Genomic DNA, 22,784 nt, shown 5'->3' on the forward strand with positions numbered 1-22,784 from the left:
ATTAAGGTGTTTCAAGCATTGAACAGATTTAGTAAGGTAAATTCTAATGGCATCCTTCCTCTTGTTCAGAAAACACTCATGAATGGACATAAATTTAAATTTGGGAACAGTAGTTGCAGAAAAGATGTGTGGAAATTTGCCTTCTGAAACATCTATCTGGTGTTGTGGAAGTAGGAAGTTTAAATAATTTTAAACTTGACAAATCCTTCGATTGGTTAATCATGTAATGTGGGAAGTTCCCCACCACACTGATGCTGTATAAGTTTTCTTTCTTGAATAATATGCCCCTTCTAATACTAATGTCTCTAAAGTGTAGAAATCACTCAACAAACTCTGCTTTGTGTGTGGCTCTTTCCTAACGAAATCACAGTAGCTGCTTTTTCAAATGGATTAAGTGACTGAGTGAACAAAAAGAAAAGGTTAATGTACTGTTTACCATAATATGCAGGGAGCCATAAGATCATTATGGTGATTCTTACTTTTGTAATATCAATGAAATTGGATTTAAATGAAAAATAAGCACAAACCTGCTTATCTGGATCTGTATTCAGTGATGAGATCAATCTCTCATGATAATAGCATGCCAATTCATGTGTGTCTTAATACATGGACTAGATTCTTTAAAAGATGAAATGGAATACAACGAATGTGTGATTGGCAGGGACTTAAGAACTTTGGCCTATCCTGAGTACACACCCAATGAAGAGTAGTGCCTAGAGCTGTTCTCAAGCTTTGAACCACACACACAAGGCACCCAAGTTCGGAGGTAAGTAACATCATGGAGGACTGGACATGAATCCCAATAAACTCTGGGGAATTCTTAAAGGCCTCTTCAACTAGGACTATAGTTAGGCAGAGGGAGTGAAGTTTATCCCCATGAGCTATTTCATGATTTTCAGCCTGCACACGTTCAAATTGGCCTGTGACTGAACACATAATATATACATAATACTGTTATTAAGAAAACTGCAAAATCCATGTGAATGTACACTGAAAGGACAGAATTCATAAGATACTTGGTTCCTGGGCAACGTGACGATGTCACCCCTCTCGCTAGTGGATGAACCCACTGCTTGGCAGGTATATAAGTACACTGCATTCATGTAGATGGTAATTCGATGTCAGTATGGATAAACGTTGTGAGTTAACCAACTTTGAAAGTGGGATGATAGTGGGTGCCCAACACATGGGCAACTCTATCGTGGAGGTGGTACAGAAATTGCACTATCCCTGTTTGACAGTATCAAGAGTGTATCGGAAATATGCCATTTCTGGAATAACATCTCATTGTGGACAGTGCTGTGGGCAGAGAAAGGTGGTGGATGAACATGGCCGTCGACGTCTGCCTCACTTTGTTTCAGCCAACCGGAGAGTGACAGTGGCACAAATACCGCTGACTTCAATGAGGGAGGTGCCAGAAACATCTCCACCAAGACCATCAGATGATCATTAGCAGCAGTAGGTTATGGGAGCAGCCGACTGACCAGAAGCCCCACTGATAACACCACGGCACAGGACTCTATGCCTCAACTGGCAAAAGAACATCGGCACTCCGGACCTTGGATGATTGGAGACGGGTCTCCTGGTCTGATAAGTCCCATTTCCAGTTATTTCAGGAGGATGCATCTAGCAGAAACTGCAAGAAGCTATGCACCCATCCTGTCAACAAGGAACTGTTCAGGCAAGTGGATGGCCGGTGATTATCTGGGGAGCGTTCAACTGGCACACGTTGGTACCTCTGATACGTCTAGATGCATCTCTGAACGGTCCAGGTTACATGTGCATCCACAGGGCAGTGGACTCTTCCAGCAGGACAATGCACCTCCCCACAGAGCCATAGTAACTAGAACATGGTTCAAAGAGCATTCTGCAGATTTTACCACCATGGAATGGCCTCCCTGCTCACTGGACAAGAACCCTGTGGAGCATCTTTGGGATGCTGTGGAAAGGTCCATTCGAGCTTTGGATTCTCCACCCAAGAATGCAACAGAATTATGGACAGCAGTGCAGCAAGCATGGATGGAAATACCCGTGGAACGCTTTCATGAACTAGTGAACTCAATATCTCACCATGTGATTGCCTTTATCCGGGCCTACTCATTACTACGTAGGTATTACATGATTTCTGTCCACTCAGTGTAATATAGCTGGGGAAGGATGTTACATGGCTATTTTCCATTAAGGTTATTACTATATTTAATACCAGTCACATACCACGTAAATTTAATATTATAGTTTATTAAGCTATTTGCCTAAACTACTATACATTAAGGTTACATTTCAGGCATCTTACCAATACCCATCATCAGACCATGCTGTTGGTCTGATGATGAACAGAATATAGAAAGGGTTACAAATTTGAATGTATTACAATATTACAATTATAATTACAATTAAAAATGTATGATTCCAAATTACAGTCAATTCCGGTTATTTGGAACACATTAGGACTAGTGCATTTTGGCCCGATTAAGTGGCTGCCCCAATTATCCGAAGTTTCACGTAAACAGTTAAAAATACAATGGACCCCCAGTTTACAGTTTGTTCACTGTACAATCAAATCACGTTACGATGGACTCACCATAGTAAAGTATCGTTCACTATACGATGAAGCGCCTCCGTAGCCGGGTGGGCAGGAGCAGCAGTGCGTAGCACACGCTTCTTGAATAGACCGGGGTTAGAGCCTGTATCCACCAAATATGGAGGATGCGGAAAGGTCAGGGAATGACCACTGCATATCCCCGGAGCAATATGGCCTTAGTTGCTAATGCTCCTAAAAAACCAAATAACAAACAAACAAACTATACGATGTGTAGTAAGCGCCGATCATTGTGATCATGTTTGTGAATTGAATTTTAATTCTATTAAACAGTGATTCTAATTAGCGAAAATAAGAGGAATGTTATCCACAGGCTATAAAAGTAAAAATATATTAAACACAAATTTACCCTTTATTACCTTACCAATTAAAAAATTAAATGATACGCGAAAATTGGAATATACGTGAAAATCGGAATAATTAATACGTACTGTAATATGTACATACTAACTTGTTGACATTTCTGTTCACTGACATTTGTGGGTGGGGGTTAAAATTTAAAACAGTAAAAAGAGAAGCAATCAATAACAAAGAACATGGCACACACAAATTGCAAGTAACACGATACGTGCAAGTGAGAACGGAGTAACAAGTTACGAAGCTTTAAAAATAGGAATGAAGAGAAGATTCTGAAAATTAGTTTTTTTTATATGATTGAAGATTTCAAGGAAGTGTAAACACATTTCATCATAATAACCCACAGAATTCCAGCTGTCGGTATTATTGCAAATTCAATAAGATCGAGCTTACTATCTGTTTATGATAGATTGCACTAACAGAAAAGCCCAATAAACAGGTGACTGCTAATTGTTTTTATTGTTTTATTGTTGTTACCTCCAGAAATCCAACCGAACCACGTGGTACGGTCAGAGACAATCATAGGGTAATCTCCAGTGCTGCAGTCTCCTGCCACGATTAAACTGCATGTTATCCCAATTAAGTGAAGTAAACACTGGCTATTTTCTTGATTGGGTTCTGTTTTTTTAAGATTTGCCTAACTGATGGTCCAAATAACCGGAATCCACTGTATTAAGTTTGAATGACTGTTAAAACACAAACTAGATATTAAATTAGGTAGATCTTAGGTAAATACAAAGCAGTTAAATTCTTATCTGCTGACAGCCTCCTATACACATATATAGGAGAATCATATAGACATCTGAACTGCAGAATCAAAGAACCCAAAAAAAGATGTACAATATGGAAGATTTCTAAAGTCCGATACAGCCTGCCATGCATTCCAATGTGGTGACACTTGGGATTTCATCAACACTAGAATCCTTTCAAATCACAACCAATACAACAGAAGGAAATTCAAAGAAGCCCTCTTCATAAAAATGTTCAGAGCCTCAGCAATCAACAGAAAACAGGGAGGTGAATTCAACCAGCATTATTTCCATCTTTTTGATAAGAAAACAGAAGAAGAAATGAAAAACCAGGAAAACAAAATAGGCCAGATGTCCAGAGGAGTAGCTCACATTAAACTCATCCAGACCACCAGAATCAGCATGCACACCAACTCTGATGTTCAGAGTATGAGATCAAAGGTCACTACAGGCTTCCACTACACAAGAACCCCAGATCCAGGACAGGAAACTTGGCACAATTCTATTCACTATTGGACTTAATCCCTTACCTATAAATTAACTGCTGGCAGCACCCTTTGCCTGTTGTACATCGAGTTTCTGGGAGCATCAGCAAGAGGAGTCTGTCAGCAGGTAAGAATTTAATCTCTATGTATTTATCTAAGGTTTCATAATTTAATATCTGGTTTCTATTGCAACAGTAATTCAAACTTAATATTTTAGAATAGTATATTTATAATTTTAATATTAATTGTAATTTTAATATATTCAAATTTGTAACCCTTTCTATTTTCCGTTCCCCAAATGGCATAGTCTGATGATGGATATCGATAAGATGCCTGAAATGTCACCTTAATGTATAGTAGTTTATGAAAATAGCTTAATAAACTATATTATTAATTTCACATGGTATTTGAGTGGTATTAAATATAGTAATAATCCATGTGAATGTAATTAGGAATGCATGAGAAATTTATTAGTTACGAAAAATTAAACAAAAGTGTTTTAAATTTATCTTTGAGTTTAATGAAAAAAAAATGAATTCACGAACATATTAAATGTTATTTATTTGAATTACGCAGAAGCAAAACAAATGCAGTACCAGTTTAATCATTAGGCAGCTGCTTTAGGGCTCCAATTCCTTGGTGGCCCTAAAATTATTTGTGCAATATGATTTTATATTCCTTAAATTGTTTTTATGCACACAATTAGGATATAGCTTTAATCTACAGTGAGCAAACTAAGTATGCTACTAGTTACTACTCATTAACTAGTCATATTGTGGAAGTCCTTCACCATGAGTTGCCTTGGTACTGTACCAAGTACCTTACATACAAAGCATGCTCCAATAGAGAGTGCCATTTCCTGTACCTGATTTTTGACATTTTCTGGGGTCTTATCAGTAAGGAAATAGTTACCAATAATATTTACCAGAAATGACTAATCTGACAACCCAGCTGATGCACTTAGTAGATTTAGTTTAATAGCTCTTTCGTAGCATGAGGCCTTTGCCCTAAGTTTGTTGAGCTTTAAAAATTTTACACCATCAAGCATCTCACATACAGTAGATATTTTTTCATTGTTGGATCATGAAGCCATTCACCTACAATGCCTACTTACCCTCTGATAGGACCATTCAAAAGAATCAAAATCTAGGTATGGGGAAAAGGGTTACATTTTAAATAAATGGCAATATACTTGTTTGCTGAAGCAGTGGTTTTTATTTCAAATGCATAGCGCAATAATGATGCAACTTTGTTGTTCAGTGATATGTATAGAGTAAGGCATTGTCCTACTTATACAATGTTTTATAGCCCTCTTGTAGCATGAAACCACTGACCTAAATTTCTTGAACTTTTAAAACCTCTACCCCATCAAACATCTCACATATTGTAGACATTTCTCATCACTTTCTCTTCATTAGATCATTCATGGAAGGTATTTACTTACCATTAGCATTAGTAGAGGCATTTGATGCAAGAAAGCAAGCTTATGCAGCATCAGCCAAAAAAAAAAAAAAAAACCCACTTCCACTTCACCCCTCTGTTCGTTCAAAATACCTGTCCAGCTGAGCCTTAAACTTATTTAGGCTATCAACCTCCACCACAAGGGATGGAAGTCTGTTCCACCAACCAACCACCCGCTGGCTAAAGGCAAATTTCCGCACGTCTATCCTACATCTGTCTTTCCTCAATTTGAATTTATGCCCTCTCAGGTGATTTTTCTATGCTAGAGGAAGAATCCCATCAGCATTGAGCATGCTTAAACCATTCAAGGCTTTATACACCTCTATCAGATCACCTCGCTGGTGCCTAGTCCCCAGACACTGTAATTTGCAAAACTTAAGCCTTTCATCGTAAGAGCACCCCTTTGTTCCATTCACTAATCTTGTTGCCCTTCTCTGTACTCGTTCCAGCAGCTCTACATCCTTCTTGAAATGAGGCCTCCAGACCTGTATACAGTACTCTAGGTGTGGCCTGACCATTGCCTTATACAATGGAATAATCACCTCCTTATCCCTGCTGGAAAAATTCCTGTATATCATTGACAATACTCCATGAGCTACTCTTGCAGCCCGTCTGCACTGCTCAGAGAACTTCATATCTGCCTGCACAACCACCCCCAAGTCCCTTTCATTCTCTACCACTGTCAGTGTAGTACCACAGAGTTGATATGTTGCTCTGGGGTTGCTGTTTCCCATGTGTAGTACTTTACATTTATCAATGTTAAACTTCATTTGCCACCTCTCAGCCCATCTGCTCAACCTTTCCAGATCCTGTTGCAGCAGCATAGTGTCAGTAGTGTCCTTGACAACCCTGCCAACCTTTGTATCGTCTGCAAACTTGGACATTAAGCCCGATATACCATCATCAATATCATTTATAAATACAGAAAACAATAATGGACCCAATACTGAGCCCTGAGGGACTCCACTAATAACATCAGTCCACGATGAGCAGTGTCCATTGATTACCACTCTCTGTCTTCTCCCCCTCAACCACCCCTTTATCCATAGCAGCAATTTGCCTCCAATGTCACACTGCTCCAATTTGTGTAGCAGTCTTCCATGTGCAACAGTATCAAAAGCCTTTCTAAGATCCAAGTATATAATATCAAAGTTATTCCCTGCATCCAGTTCTTTTGTGACTGCATCATAGTATCCAATCAAGTTGGTCAGGCAAGACTTCCCCTTAACAAAAACATGCTGTGTCTGAGCTATAACTGAAGTCTTGTCTAAATGATCCTGCAGTGCTTCTTTAACCAGTGGCTCCATTAATTTTCCTGGAACAGAAGTTAGGCTCACAGGTCTATAATTACTTGTGTCAGCCTTTGATCCTCCTTTGTGAATTGGGGTCACATTTGCACATTTCCAGTCTATGGGTACCTCCCCTGAGTCCAAGGAAGCTCTCATAATTATGGCTAAGGGTTTGCTTACTTCCTTTGCTGCCTCCTTTAATATAACTGGATAGATCCCATCCACCCCGGGTGCCTTTCTTGTGTTTATCTTCAACAATTTCTCCTCCACTTTACTCCCAGTTATTTCAAGAATCTGTAGCTTACTGCTAGAGTTGAATACACCTCTGGAATTCCCCTAGCTGAATAACTCCTCATGTGTGAATGTCGATGCAAAATATTCATTTAGTTTGTTAGCTACCTGAGCAGGATCATCAACACTTGACCCATCAATATCAAGTGGACCAATCTGATTCATCCCCTTCCTTCTAGAGTTTACATAAGTAAAGAACTCTTTGCTGTTTTTCTTTGCATCCCTTGCCAAGGATTTCTCGTAATCTGCCTTCGCCTGCCTAACCTCCTTTGTAACTTGGTTGCATATCAACTTGTATCTATCATAGGCTTCTGTGTCATGTGTTAATTTATAAGTATCCCATGCATTTTTCTTCTCTGCCATATGCCTCATTAGTTCATCTGACATCCATTTTGGCCTAAACCTTGAACAATATTTCTTAGTTGGTATGTAAAGCCTAGTAGCTTCCAAGATAAGTTCTTTGAATGCTTCCCATTTTGAATTTGCTGTTGGTAACATCATCAGTTGGTCCCACTGTATAGAATTTAAATACTGTCTCAGTCCATCGTAGTCGCCTTTACGGAAGCAATAACCCTTCCCTTTACCCCTAATGGTAGTTACCTCTTTGAGTAAATCCCACTTCAGCACACTGTGATCACTGCCACCTAGTGGTTCATTTATCTGCAGATTCTTAATGCATGAAGAATCACTGCTGATAATCAAATCAAAAGTATTACTCCCTCTAGTTGCCTCCCGAACATGCTGATGTAGAAAACAATCATCCAATAAATCCACAAAAGCCCTGCTAGTGTGTGAGTAACCAGCCCCCAAATTCCAGTCAATATCTGGGAAATTAAAATCTCCCATTATAAGACACTCTGATTTACTGTCCCACTCTATTTCCCTGTACAGTTCCTTATTATACTCATCAGAGTCATTAGGCCTATAGCACACTCCCACTCTCAATTTTGATCTCCCAATGTTTATGTCACACCAAACTGACTCCACACTGCACTGTCCAGCAATGTCGACTGGCTTCACTTCCTTGGTTTTTATGTGTTTCTTAACTAATAGCATAACCCCTCCCCCCTTCCTATCCTGTCTATCCTTTCTGTAGACGTTGTACTCCCCAAATTGCAGTTCTGCATCCCTTATATCTGTGTGACTCCACGTCTCTGATATCCCAACAATATCTGCCTTCGATGTTTTGAGCAATACCTCAAATTCATCAAATTTATTTACTAAACTCCTAGCATTGGTGTACACGCAAGTATACCTGCACCTGTTTCTATTCTTAGCTACCCTAACACAACCGTTGTGTTTACTTGTACCGCAATGGCTTCCAGCAGTCTCTGAAATACCATGCATCTTGTTTTTCAGGCTTCTGCTCATTCTAATAGAAGCAGTGCAAGAATCTATCTGCAATAAGGCCTCTGAGGTTGGGATTATTCATACTACCAATTTTAAACACACACACCAACCGTTTATGACTGGTTGAATAATGAAATAAAATAAAATAAAATGATAGAAAAGACTATAAAATAATATTTACAAAAAACTTTTAGTCATTTACAAAAAACTAAACTATAACAAAAGTAAAATAAGTAAATAAGTTAAAATGCATTAAAATATAAATATAAAAAGACGATAAAAAACACTAGAGCTTTCGGAGGTGTCTTCCTCCTTCCTCAGTAATAGTGAGATTTAAATGACACATCCTTAAATACCAGGTTTTTTGTATATATTATTTTATAGTCTTTTCTATCATTTTATTTTATTTTATTTCATTATTCAACCAGTCATAAACGGTTGGTGTGTGTGTGTTTAAAATTGGTAGTGCAAGAATCTCTTTCACCTCTGCCAGTGGCTACTGTCAATCTATTGGTCTTTGTCTCCCCCCAAGCTAGCAGTTTTCCGACCCACCTAACACTGCCTCGATAGCATCGGCAAATATTCTTGCACCCTTTCTATTTAAGTGTATCCCATCCCTGTAGAAGCAATCTCTCCTGTTAACAAGTACAGTCCAGGCTGAAAAAAATTCTACCCCTTGAGCCTTGCACAATCTTTTCAGGGCCGAATTGATTGACAAGGCTCGCATCATATGCTCCCTCCTATCGTGTCTGGGCAGAATTGCAGACACTTTTAAATTCAACCCTAATTCTCGGCTTTTGTTCAACAGTGAACTGTACTTGTTAAGTAATTCTGCCGGTCTCCTACTCTTAATATTATTAGTGCCAACGTGTACAACTGTATCACCTTTTGTGCCCTTAAAAGATGAAGTATGTGGCCCTTACCTATGAACAAGTTGCCAAAAAAAAGGTCAAAATTGCAGCAGTAAGCTAAGTTTTTGATGTACAGAGTGTCGTTTTCTTTTCTTTCAATGGCCCATTTTACTCTTTTAATGTTATTCTTTTCCTCTATTCTTCAGCCATTCTTGTTTGGGAGCCTAGAAGATTGAAATGCCTGCATATAATAACTTAAGGCTTAATGAGTCCAGAGTTAAATGGAATTTATGGGCTTGAGAATTGATGCAATTTAGAGTATGGTATCCTTTTCTTTTCCCTGGATGTGCTTTTAGCCCTACTTTTTCACTCTTCTTTCTATCTGTTCTTCGTCTTTGGCTCTTCTCCTTAGGAGCTTGTAAGGTGAAATGAGATCTTTGAAAAAATTATCAATATAAATATGGAGATATGGCATACAATTTAAATAAACAGGAATATACTTCTCCATTTGAACAGTCCTTTTTTTTATTTAAAATGTGTAGTGCAATCACAAGGCTACTTATAGTGAAGCGTCTCCACAACATAAGATTGATGCTCTTAGTAGCAAATTTAGTTTGTTCAGTGCTATATACAGACTCAAGTGTATACCTTACTTATTCAACTGTTTTGCAGATATCTTGCAGTATGTGGCCCTAAATTTGATGGCCTTTTATAAGTCTAAGCATATTCGTGTAAGAAGCTCCTTGCTGGCTCTCCACCTTAGACCTCAAAATTTCTTAAACTACCCATTGCTAAAATTGTATAATTATATTGAATGGAAATATTTGAAAAAAATAAATTTGAAAGGCGAGTCATGCAGATTCAAATCTTCAGTGTGGACTGTTTGTGGGAGTTTATGTCACAAACAGAATGGCTCAAATGTAACCACCCCTTGAAATTTTTGACTGTGACTGCATTAGATTTACCAAATTTACCTGGAGCAGTGAAGGTGATAATAAGGTTTTATACAATAATTACAATAAACCCAAGGACAAAATGTTAATCAAAGTTATATTTAAAGATTGCACTAGTTAACAATCAGCATTTTATCATTAATTATGAATTTAATTATTTCAGCTCAATTTAAATTTACAGATGTTTTTTCAGATTACACTCAGTTCATAAAATATTTGTAAGAACATCATAAAACTTACTGAAATCCCAACTGTTTGCACACAAGATTGCTCCATGTCACATTCCAAAAATCAGAGCATACAGGATGCCAATTTAGATTACGTTTAACTTCAAATGCTCCATTCTCATCATCAACATTAACTGTTAATGTGTGTTTATATATATATATACATATATATATACATACACACACACACACATGAAATGAAAAACAGAAACAAAATTATGAGGAAAAATATACTTTCTAACAGTCATGGTAAGAAATAAAATTTTGGAATTGTAATGAAATTTAAATTAATGCCTAAGTATCAATTATTATGAATTATTATTACTATTAATGCATTTATAAAAATTATACCTAAAACAATATATTTATGCACAAGTAAATAGGCCAGAAATCAGATCACTGATTTCGTGTAATTTAATCAAGCTGTAATTTCTTATCCTTCTAATTCAATGTATGGATGATAATCCATATATCACAAGATAAAAATAAGGATTATGTATGTAATTTTGTTTGGTTTCATTATTTTATGGCATATTGGCAATTTAGAGCATGATGTGTGAAATCAAACAATAAATACATAAAACATTACAGGTAGCTTAACCATGTCAAACTACAGGGGGTGGACAAAATAAGGGAAACACCTGATATGAAAATAGTAGTTTTTGTAATGGCTGTGTGATGTATTTATGAACATGCAGTGCTGATTTTTTTTCTTTATTTTTCCGTTTCTTGCAGGTGAAGAAAATTCTTGTGAAGAAAGAAAATAAAATCTGATGTTTATTTAGGGGTATTAAAAAAATTACACAAAGTAAATGACTGACCTGTCTGAATTCCTAATTGTTGGTGCATGTTTATCACGAGCACTTGTCACTAAATATGCTGATTTGTTTAAAATATCAAGAGCAACTGTGCTGAAAGTTTGCTTTCAAAGTATAGAAAAACAAAGTCTGATAGGGTGAATTTTGGCAGAAAATTGAAGCTAATTACATGAGCCTGCTGGATGCTGAAAAGGATTATAGCTCAAAAACATTGAACTGCTGCCTCAAATTAACTGCAGAACTTATTATGAGACTCAGCAATCAAGTTTCTAGCAAAACAGTTTGCCGAGAACAGCAGAGCTGCTATTAACCAAGCCACTTCTCACTGACGGTAATGCTAGAATGATGCAATGGTGTAAGGAACACAAAAACTGGGCTATCTGAACATCAATTATCTGAACCACAGCAGCACAAAAAAAAAAAAAAAAACAGAATTACAGTATCTACTTTTAGTGCATTGGTTGTTATGCTGAAATATTACTCCTGCTACTTAATGCATTCGTTTCTGATTATTTATTCGAAGATACAATCGAAATAACAGCACCTTCGGGGATTAAATGTACTGTTAATTAGATTTTTCAATTACTAGAACGTTTTATTTTTAATGTACTGTATTTAATGCAGAAATAATGAGGTCAAATCAGAAATAGAAAGATTAAGAATGCAATTTTATTAACTGCATATAAAAAACATAAACACATAGACGATCCAATGTTATGTTCTTCCAATAATACACTTCTGCTTATGCCCCATTCTATTTTCTTTATTATATCAAGTTTAGTCTGCATGAGTAGCACAGTGGTATCATCACCATTCTCCCCACACTGGGCGGAAAAGGCCCAGGTTCGAATCCCGTCAATGATGCGAGGAACTTTTAGTCAGTGAGAAGTGGCTTGGTAATAGCAGCTCTGCTGTTCTCGGCAAACTGTTTTGCTAGAAACTTGATTGCTGAGTCTCATAATTTATAGGCTTTTTTCACTCCTTGGCCGAGTTAGTGGGTCTCAGGCATAGATAGCAAGATTTCCCCCCCCAGAAACTGGGGTTTTTCTTGAGGGGGGGAGCAGAGAACACACGCAATTTACAGACACAATACACATGGGTATGTGAATTAACATTCCAGGTGATCCTAATGTAATAGTTTGGATTACATCAAGTTTGTCACTAAGCTTTAATGTTGTTTTTATTTTATTTTCCATTTATTAACTTTAGGAGCCATAGTGAGGGGTTTTTAATTTAAAACAAATGTAAAACAGCAGTATAATATCTGATATATCAGTACAGAATTCACTTTCAAAATGGTGAACGTAAAAAAATACAGTAGTCACGTAACTTGCCATTTTCTTTTTTCGTCACTGCAAGACATCTGTGCTGTATGTATACATCTGATCTCAATGAGCTGTTATTTGAGGTGCTGTTATTTTTACAGTCTACTGGGCGTCGGCAACGAAAACCACGCTAAAAACCATTGCATCTGATGAGTACCGGCTTCTTCGGTGGATCCTCTTCAAGCATAAACTGCCACCACTCATATATACTTCAGATATCACCCAACTTCTAAATTACAGAAAAGTCTCCAAACGGATATTTGCCCTCCGCTTGCTTGTGTCAATTAAAATGATAGCGGGTGAAGTCAATACGCCAAATTTTTGGCAGGTGTGCAATTGGAGGATCCCCCCAAAACCCTTAAGAGCCCTCCCCTCTCTGCAGTCTGTCGCATGGAGGCTCAGAATAGGGGACAGATTCCTGCCCATGGAGATGCTCCACAATGTCCAGGAGATGGATGTGGACTACAAAAAGTTCATAGAGGACAAATTGTACAGAAGACGCATCATCAGGGACCAGCTTTCGTCTTCAATCGAGTGACTGCCATCCTCTTTTCATCGCTTTTCATGTGTCTTCATTTCACATGTTAATATTAATTTTATATGTAAAATATGTAAATATACGTTTTATGTCCTAATATATGTTTCAAGTAATTTTTCCTGTATAAGTTATTTAATGTTAAACCCCTAGCATTGTCGCTGTTGTGGGTATTATTGCATCAGGCAATCATGTAACCAATCACTGCCTGCAATAAAGATAGATATATGTACTGTATAAGCAATATAATCCTAATTTGTCATTATAGAAGTTAAAAAGCTTTTCTGAAAATGGCGGAGGAAGAAAGTTTTTTCAAGCGTAATGTTTACAATACAGATGAAATGTCTTAATTGGAAGCCACTCCCTGTTAAATCTCTTGCATTCGCCATGCAAAATGGCTGCTCCTGGTTTCAAAGCTAACAAACAGCATGTTACAGTTATGGTGTGTGCAAATGCAAGTGGACAGCATGTTTTACCATTGTTAGTGATTGGAAAATGCAAGAATCCAAGATACTTTAACCCCTTCCAAAATACATGAGAGTAATTAACCCATTTGGGCTATCTCAAGTTATCTCAAGTATGCTAAACGGTTTGCAAATTATACAGATTTTTTAAATAAATTAGCACTTGAGCTAAAAGAAAGGAATAGAAAAACACTCTTCACTACTCATTATATAAATAAATTTAAAAAATCAAGTGGAATGCACAAGCAGCAATCTCCCACCACAAGCAATAATCGTGAACTAACTACATTCTGACACATGGCCGCCGCAATTGGATAGGTGAGGTAAGCGTCACTTATGGGCGGCAGTTCAAGAGGGCGCTGAAATATTTTTTGACACAGTTTTCTAATTGGTTAACGCTTATCAGTATTCAGCATTTAGGATGGCAAATTCTATTTTGCTTATTGGCGACACATAGGAATGCATGCTACTATTCTGACATTGCTGTACAATAAGTAAATATAAGTAAAATGAAAGCCAGTCATCTGCTGCCAGACATAAGAAAATCCTAATGATATTAAGGCACTAATGATATTAAGAGTAGGAGACCGGCGGAATTACTTAACAAGTACAGGTCACTGTTGAAAAAAAGTCGTGAATTAGGGTTGAATTTGAAAGTGTTTGCAATTCTGCCCAGACACGATAGGAGGGAGTATATGATGAGAGCCCTGTTGATCGATTCGGCCCTGGAAAGATTGTGCAAGGCTTAAGGGGCAGAATTTTTTTCAGCCTGGTCTGTACTTGTTAACAGGAGAGACTGTTTCTACAGGGATGGGATACACTTAAATAGAAAGGGTGCAACAATGTTTGCTGATGCAATTGAGGCAGTGTTAGGTGGGTCAGAAAACTGCTAGATTGGGGGGGGGATACAAGGACTAATAGATTAACAGTAGCCATTGGCAGAGGTGAAAGTGATTCTTGTACTGCTTCTATTGGAATGAGCCGCAGCCTGGAAAATAAGATGCAGGATATTTCAGAGACTGCTGGGAATCATTGGGGTACAAGTAAACACATGGGTTGTGTTAGGGTAGCTAAGAAAAAGAATAGGTGCATGTATACTGTTCATCTCACCAGTTGATATAGACTGTTCATGTATATCAACTGGTGAGCGGACGCGCTTAGACAGGGCTTCTCAGTTAAGTGGTTTACTTTTGGATAGTGCTTTTAAATATTTGATTTATTTAGATATTGTTGGATTATTTTGTTATAGGTTTTCCTGTAACTGTTTGATTTTAATAATATTATAGATATAATTTTTTAAAGTTACTTTCATTGATATTTATTTAATTTTATAATGGTAGTTACAAGATCTGCCTTAAACATGTCACAGGGTATCGTGACTCACACGGAAATAGCAGATGGCGATTTATGAGTGAGTCATGATTTAATCCGTTGTGGAACCTGTGGAATGTTTTCCAAGGTTGACCTGGTGACTAATCCTACCTCACCTGGGGATTCTTTTCTTTGTGATCGATGTAAGGAGTGCACCGATCTTAAATTACAATTTGGTGCACTGATGGAACAATTTGAGTCCCTGAAAAAACGAGTGCTTGCCCTCGAAAATAATGCATCTGGGAGCTCGTCAGGGACTCAAAACTCCAGCAATCTACCAAGTAATGCACACCCAATTCGAGCCTCAAAACAGAAAAACCAAGTGCAAACTACTCTGGTTAAAAAGGACATTGTTTTATTAGGAGACTCCATTGTCAGGGAAACGGGGAATATTTTTTGTAATAAAGATAGGTGGAGCAGAACCAGGGTATGTCTGCCGGGAGCAACTATTGATGATGTCACCAACAGATTGTCAGATTTTAAAGGGGGTAAAGAAAATATTATTATTCACGTGGGGACAAATGATATTAAACGTACACAATCTGACGATTTGTTGGAAAAATACAGGACCATGCTGAGGAAATGTCGTGAGCTAGGCCATAATGTCTATGTGTCTGCAATTCTGCCCAGACACGATAGGAGGGATTATATGTTAAGAGCCTTGTGGATTAACTCAAGACTTGAAGGAATCTGCAAGGCTTTAGGGGGTAAATTTCTATCAGCATGGCCCACACTTGTAGGTAGAAGGAATTTGTTTTGTAGAGACGGGATACACTTAAACAAAGGAGGTGCAAAAGTTTTTGCCAGTATTATTGAGGATACCTTAAAGGTTCGGGAAAACTGCTAGTTAGGGGGGATGTGGCTAATACTGACATGCGTTTATCTGATAATATTGGTCAATGTAACTCTTGCACATACCTTAAGAGTTCTTATCTGTTACCCCAACTGGATGTATTATCTAGATGTTCTGGGGGCAAAGACGTTTCACGTGAGCGGGTAGCTAATATCAGGGAAGAGAGCCTAAAAAACTTCAAGGGTTGTGTTAGGGTTGTTAAATATACAGGAACAGTAAATCTTAATTGTTTATACAGTAACGTTAGAAGTGTCGTCAATAAAATGAGTGAATTCGAACTGCTGGTTAAAACAAGTAAGGCGGACATAATAGGGCTTACAGAGACGTGGTGCCACCCGGAAATTGGGGATGATGAGTTTCAGTACGGCTTGTATAATGTATTTAGGAAGGATAAGTTAGATAGAAGGGGTGGTGGGGTAATGCTTCTTATCAGAAGCAGCCTGAGTGTGACGATAGCTGGAAACAAAGGTATAATGCGAGTAGGAGTAATCTACAGACCAGGTGATTGTGAAGATTATGACAAAAGCCTCTACATGCAAATGGAATGGGCAAGTAAGCGTCAATGTCTTATTATGGGTGATTTCAATTTGCCTCTAATTGATTGGAGTAAATGGGAAGGAAACTCAACATGGGGAACAAAATTTTTAAATCAACTAGATGACTGTTATTTGTATCGACATGTCAGGGAAAGTACTAGAGAAAAGAATATCCTAGACCTCATCATCACACATGAATCAGATGACATAACAGGGCTGACGGTAGAGGAACCAGTAGCAGGAAGTGATCACGGAGTTCTACGGTGGATGATGATGACGAGAGAGGTAGCAGAAGTAAAAGGCAAAGGAATGGGTTTTAATTTCAGAAAAGGAAATTACGATGCCTTAAGGTACTACATGGCCTCTATTAACTGGGTAGATATCACGCAGAGAATGAATACAATTGAACTGTGGTACACTTTTAAAACATTAATCACAGATGCCTTGAATGCGTATATACCATTAAAAAAATACTCCACGAGAAGGGTTCCAAGTTGGATGAATAGTGAAGTTGCCGCATTACTTGAGCAGAAAAAGGTGGCATGGAAAGGTTACAGAGCAATAAAAAGTACTGAAGCCCATAACAGCTACAAAGTGATGTGTAATAGAGCCACAGAAAAGGTTCGACAGGCAAAGGCAGTTTATGCGAAATCACTAGCAAACAGAGCAAAGAGGGGGGATAAAGAATTCTTCACATATATAAATGCCAAGAAGAGCATGACAAACCAGATCGGACCTTTACGTAAGGGAAAGGGGATAGTAATAAATACACCAGCTGCCATTGCAGATGAACTCAACAGTTATTTTGCATCGATATTTACAAATGAAAAACATTTTGCGGCAATGGGAAATTGTGGGAGCGAAGTTGAAAAATATGTAATTAATGATATTGAAATTTCGCAAGATTATTTAATGAAAAAACTTTCGAGCCTACAGACCAGTAAGGCTCCTGGAGTTGATGGAATATACCCTATAATCTTAAGAGAGGCGGCAAGCGAGTGCATTGAACCATTGAGGCTAATTATGCGAGCATCACTAGACTCTGGGGAGATTCCCTTAGATTGGAAAAGTGCAAATGTATCTCCCATACATAAGGGTGGCTCTAAAAGTGAAGTTGGAAATTATCAACCTGTCAGTCTGACTTCAGTAGTAGGGAAAATCATGGAGGCAATGATCAAGGGTGGAATTCAGGATCATTTGGATCGAATTCAAATTCTCAAGGATACTCAGCATGGTTTTGTAAAGGGAAAATCCTATTTAACAAATCTGGTTCGCTATTTCGAAAGGGTCACTCACGAGCTGGATTTAGGGAATAATTTCGACATTGTTTATTTAGATTTCAGCAAAAGCTTTTGACTCAGTCCCACATGAGCGGTTGCTTTATAAGCTGGAACAGATTGGAATCACTGGGAAAATCCTTAGATGGATAGAAGGATGGCTTCAGGGCAGGAGGCAGAGGGTTGTGATAAATGGCTATTCCTCAGATTGGGTTGATGTAAGAAGTGGGGTTCCCCAATTATCAGTATTAGGACCACTGTTGTTTTTAATTTTCATAAACGACATTGATGAAGGGATACAGGGCGTGATGTCTAAATTTGCAGATGATGTTAAAATTCGTAGAGTAGTTAATGATCACTGTCAAGCTGAGCTTCTTCAGAGAGACCTAGATAGACTTCAGGAATGGTCAGAAAAATGGCAGCTGTGCTTTAATTCAACAAAGTGTAAACCTGGGAAACAGTAATCCCAAAAAAACCTATTCACTTTGTGGAGTTCAACTAAACCCAGTACTGGAGGAAAGGGACTTGGGTGTTACGATACGGTCAGACATGAAATTCTCTGAGCATTGTAAACAGGTTGCAAGGAAGGCCCATGGTGTCCTATCGATGGTCTATCGAACTTTTGCAAGTAGAGGTAGGGATGTGATAATCCCATTATATAAGGCTTATGTTAGACCACACTTGGAATACTGTGTTCAAGTATGGAGACCACACCTAAAGAAAGACATTGAGCTTCTTGAAAGGGTACAAAGACAGGTAACTCGCCTGGTGAGATCGGCAAAAGGGCGTCCTTATGAAGAAAGACTTCGAATATGTGGGTTGCAGAGTTTGGAAACTAGACACCTTAGAGGAGATTTGATTGAGGTGTTTAAGGCTCTGAAAGGCATCAGTAAAATGAATGAGGACGAAATTTTCAAGATTATAAATGATGCTAGAACTAGGGGACATAAATTCAAGTTATGGGGGGGGGAATGTTTAGATTGGACTGCAGGAAGTTTTATTTTAGCCAATGAGTTATAAATTACTGGAATAAGTTGCCTTCATGGGTGGTAGAGGCCGACAGTTTGGGGAAATTCAAAGGTCATCTGGATAGTACTTTCGGGTAAGGGAAGCACATAGGATGATAGGTTTAATTTCCTTTTTGTTTATTTTTTATTTATTTATTTATTTATTTTTATTTATTAATTATTATTATTTAGTTATTTATTTTTTGTTTTTATCATTGTTTTTTTTTTTTTTTTTTTTTGGCTGGTGCAGCATAAGCCATAGGCTTTCTTGCACCATGCGGCCGTTACTAATACTAATACTAATACTTGCATGTACACCAATGCTAGGAGTTTAGTAAATAAATTTGATGAATTTGAGGTATTGCTCAAAACATCAAAGGCAGATATTGTGGGGATTTCAGAGACGTGGTGTCACACAGATATAAGGAATGCAGAACTGGAATTTGGGGAGTACAATGTCTACAGAAAGGATAGACAGGATAGGAAGGGAGGAGGGGTTATGCTATTAGTTAAGAAATACATAAAATCCAAGGAACTGAAGCCAGTCGACATCACTGGACAGTGCAGTGTCGAGTCAGTTTGGTGTGACATAAGCATTGGGAGATCAAAATTGAGAGTAGGACTGTGCTATAGGCCTAATGACTCTGATGAGTATAATAAGAAACTGTACAGGGAAATAGAGTGGGCCAGTAAATCAGAGAGTCTTATAATGCGGGATTTTAATTTCCCAGATATTGACTGGAATTTGGGGGCTGGTATCTGACACACTAGCAGGGCTTTTGTGGATTTATTGGATGATTGTTTTCTACATCAGCATGTTTGAGAGGCAACTAGAGGGAGTAATACTCTTGATTTGATTATCAGTAGTGATTCTTCATGCATTAAGAATCTGCAGATAAATGAACCACTAGGTGGCAGTGATCACAGTGTGCTGAAGTGGGATTTACTCAATGAGGTAACTACCATTAGGGGTAAAGGGAAGGGTTATTGCTTTCGTAAAGGCGACTACGATGGACTGAGACAGTATTTAAATTCTATACAGTGGGACCAACTGATGATGTTACCAACAGCAAATTCAAAATGGGAAGCATTCAAATAACTTATCTTGGAAGCTACTGGGCTTTACATACCAACTAAGAAATATTGTTCAAGATTTAGGCCTAAGTGGATGTGAGATGAACTAATGAGACATATGGCAGGGAAGAAAATTGCATGGGATACATAAAAATTAACACGTGACACAGAAGCCTATGATAGATACAAGCTGCCTAACCTCCTTTGTAACCAAGTTACAAAGGAGGTTAGGCAGATTACGAGAAATCTTTGGCAAGGGATGCAAAGAAAAACAGCAAAGAGTTCTTTACTTATGTAAACTCTAGAAGGAAGGGGATGAATCAGATTGGTCCACTTGATATCGATGGGTCAACTGTTGATGATCCTGCTCAGGTAGCTAACAAACTAAATGAATATTTTGCATCGACATTCACACATGAGGAGTTATTCGGGGAAGGGAATGCCAATGCCAGAGGTGTATTCAACTCTGGCAGTAAGCTAGAGAATCTTGTAATAACTGAGAGTAAAGTGGAGGAGAAATTGTTGAAGATAAACACAAGAGAAGCACCTGGGGTGGATGGGATCTATCCAGTTATATTAAAGGAGGCATCAAAGGAAGTAAGCAAACCCTTAACCATAATTATGAGAGCTTCCTTGGACTCAGGGGAAGTACCCATGGACTGGAGATGTGCAATGTGACTCCAATTCACAAAGGAGGTTCAAAGGGCGATACAAGTAATTATAGACCTGTTACTTTAACTTCTGTTCCCGGAAAATTAATGGAGGCACTGGTTAAAGAAGCACTGCAGGATCATCTAGACAAGACTTCAGTTATATCTTGGACACAGCATGGTTTTGTTAAGGGGAAGTCTTGCCTGACCAATTTGATTGGATACTATGATGCAGTCACAAAAGAACTGGATGCAGGGAATAACTTTGATATTATATACTTGGACCTGAAAAAGGCTTTTGATACTGTTGCACATGGAAGACTGCCGCAGAAATTGGAGCAGTGTGGCATTGGAGGCAAATTGCTGATATGGATAAAGGGGTGGTTGAGGGGGAGAAGACAGAGAGTGGTAATCAATGGACACTGCTCATCGTGGACTAGTGTTATTAGTGGAGTCCCTCAGGGTTCAGTATTGGGTCCATTATTGCTTTCTGTATTTATAAATGATATTGATGATGGTATATCAAGCTTAATGTCCAAGTTTGCAGATGATACGAAGGTTGTCAGGGTTGTCAAGGACACTACTGACACTATGCTACTGCAACAGGATCTGGAAAGGTTGAGCAGATGGGCTGAGACGTGGCAAATGAAGTTTAACATTGACAAATGTAAAGTACTACATATGGGAAACAGCAATCCCAGAGCAACGTATCAACTCTGTGGTACTACACTGACAGTGGTAGAGAATGAAAGGGACCTGGGGGTGGTTGTGCAGGCAGATATGAAGTTTTCTGAGCAGTGCAGACGGGCTGCAAGAGTAGCTCATGGTGTATTGTCAATGATATATAGAAATTTTTCTAGCAGGGATAAGGAGATGATTATTCCCTTGTATAAGGCAATGGTCAGGCCACACCTAGAGTACTGTATACAGGTCTGGAGGCCTCATTTCAAGAAGGATGTAGAGCTGCTGGAACGAGTACAGAGAAGGGCAACAAGATTAGTGAATGGAACAAAGGGGTGCTCTTACGAAGAAAGGCTTAAGTTTTGCAAATTACAGTGTCTGGAGACTAGGCACCAGCGAGGTGATCTGATAGAGGTGTATAAAGCCTTGAATGGTTTAAGCATGCTCAATGCTGATGGGATTCTTCCTCTTGCTCAGAATAATCACCTGAGAGGGAATAAATTCAAATTGAGGAAAGATAGATGTAGGATAGACATGCGGAAATTTGCCTTTAGCCAGCGGGTGGTTGGTTGGTGGAACAGACTTCCATCCCTTGTCGTGGAAGTTGATAGCCTAAATAAGTTTAAGGCTCAGCTGGACATGTATTTTGAACGAACAGAGGGGTGAAGTGGTTATTTTTATTTATTTATTTATTATTATTATTATTATTTTTTTATTTGGCTAATGCTGCATAACCTTGCTTTCTTGCATCAAATGCCTCTACTAATGCTAATGCTAAAAAATCTTGGGATTTATGTGGCTAATGCAAAATTAGCCAGATAAATGCCTGAGAAAATACGTTTCAATCCTAAATTTGGAGGTATTATTGTTTGCTCTGGGTATTATTGTATCCTGAGATATTTCGTGTAGTTCCAAATAACTTTTAAAACTAAAAACAAGATATCTCGGGATAATCCATGAAGGAGTTAAAGGTGTAATTTGCCTAACAGCACAATATAAAGCACAGAAAAATGCTTGGATGAATTCCAACATTTTTTAATATCTAATTAGTTTAGGCAAGATTTTATTCCAAGTGTGAAGAGGCATTGAGAAAATGAGGGTAAAGCTGGTCAAGTTTTGCTTATTATCGACAGTGCACCTTTCCATCCTCCTCTTGAAAAGCTCAGTTCAATTGACAATTTTTAAGAAGGATGTAGATTTGCTTGAGCATGTACAGAGAAGGGCAACAAGGTTGGTGAGGGGAATGAAGGGATCCTCTTACCAGGAGAGGCTTAAGGTCTGCAAATTGCAGCAGCTGGAGACTAGGCACCTGCGAGGTGATCTGATTGAGGTGTATAAGGCCTTGAATGGGTTGAGCATGCTAAATTCTGATGGGATTCTTCCACTTGTTCAGATTATATTGAAATTGAGGAAGGACAGATGCAGAATAGATGTGTGGAAATTTGCCTTTAGCCAGTGAGTGGTTAATTGCTGGAACAAACTTCCATCTTGTTGTGGAAGTTGATAGGTTAAATAAATTTAAGGAGGAAACTGGACAAATATTTAGAGGGGATTGTTTTGTAATTTTTTATTTATTTATTT

The 22,784-nt window shown here is 38.2% G+C and overlaps 1 protein-coding gene across 1 annotated transcript in view; it reads right to left on the reverse strand.

Moving 5' to 3' along the window:
• LOC150084410 (transmembrane protease serine 5-like) overlaps window positions 1–22,784 on the reverse strand; it is a 289,626-nt gene that overhangs the window by 151,058 nt on the left and 115,784 nt on the right. The window contains exon 6 of the mRNA XM_090375211.1: window positions 10,626–10,746. Within this exon, the coding sequence (XP_090231337.1) occupies window positions 10,626–10,746 (121 nt within the window). The remainder of the gene's footprint in view (window positions 1–10,625; window positions 10,747–22,784) is intronic.

Source organism: Mastigoproctus giganteus, chromosome 6 (genome assembly GCF_048544385.1).
Source record: "Mastigoproctus giganteus isolate SK-2022 chromosome 6, ASM4854438v1, whole genome shotgun sequence".
NCBI classification, from domain to species: domain Eukaryota; kingdom Metazoa; phylum Arthropoda; class Arachnida; order Uropygi; family Thelyphonidae; genus Mastigoproctus; species Mastigoproctus giganteus.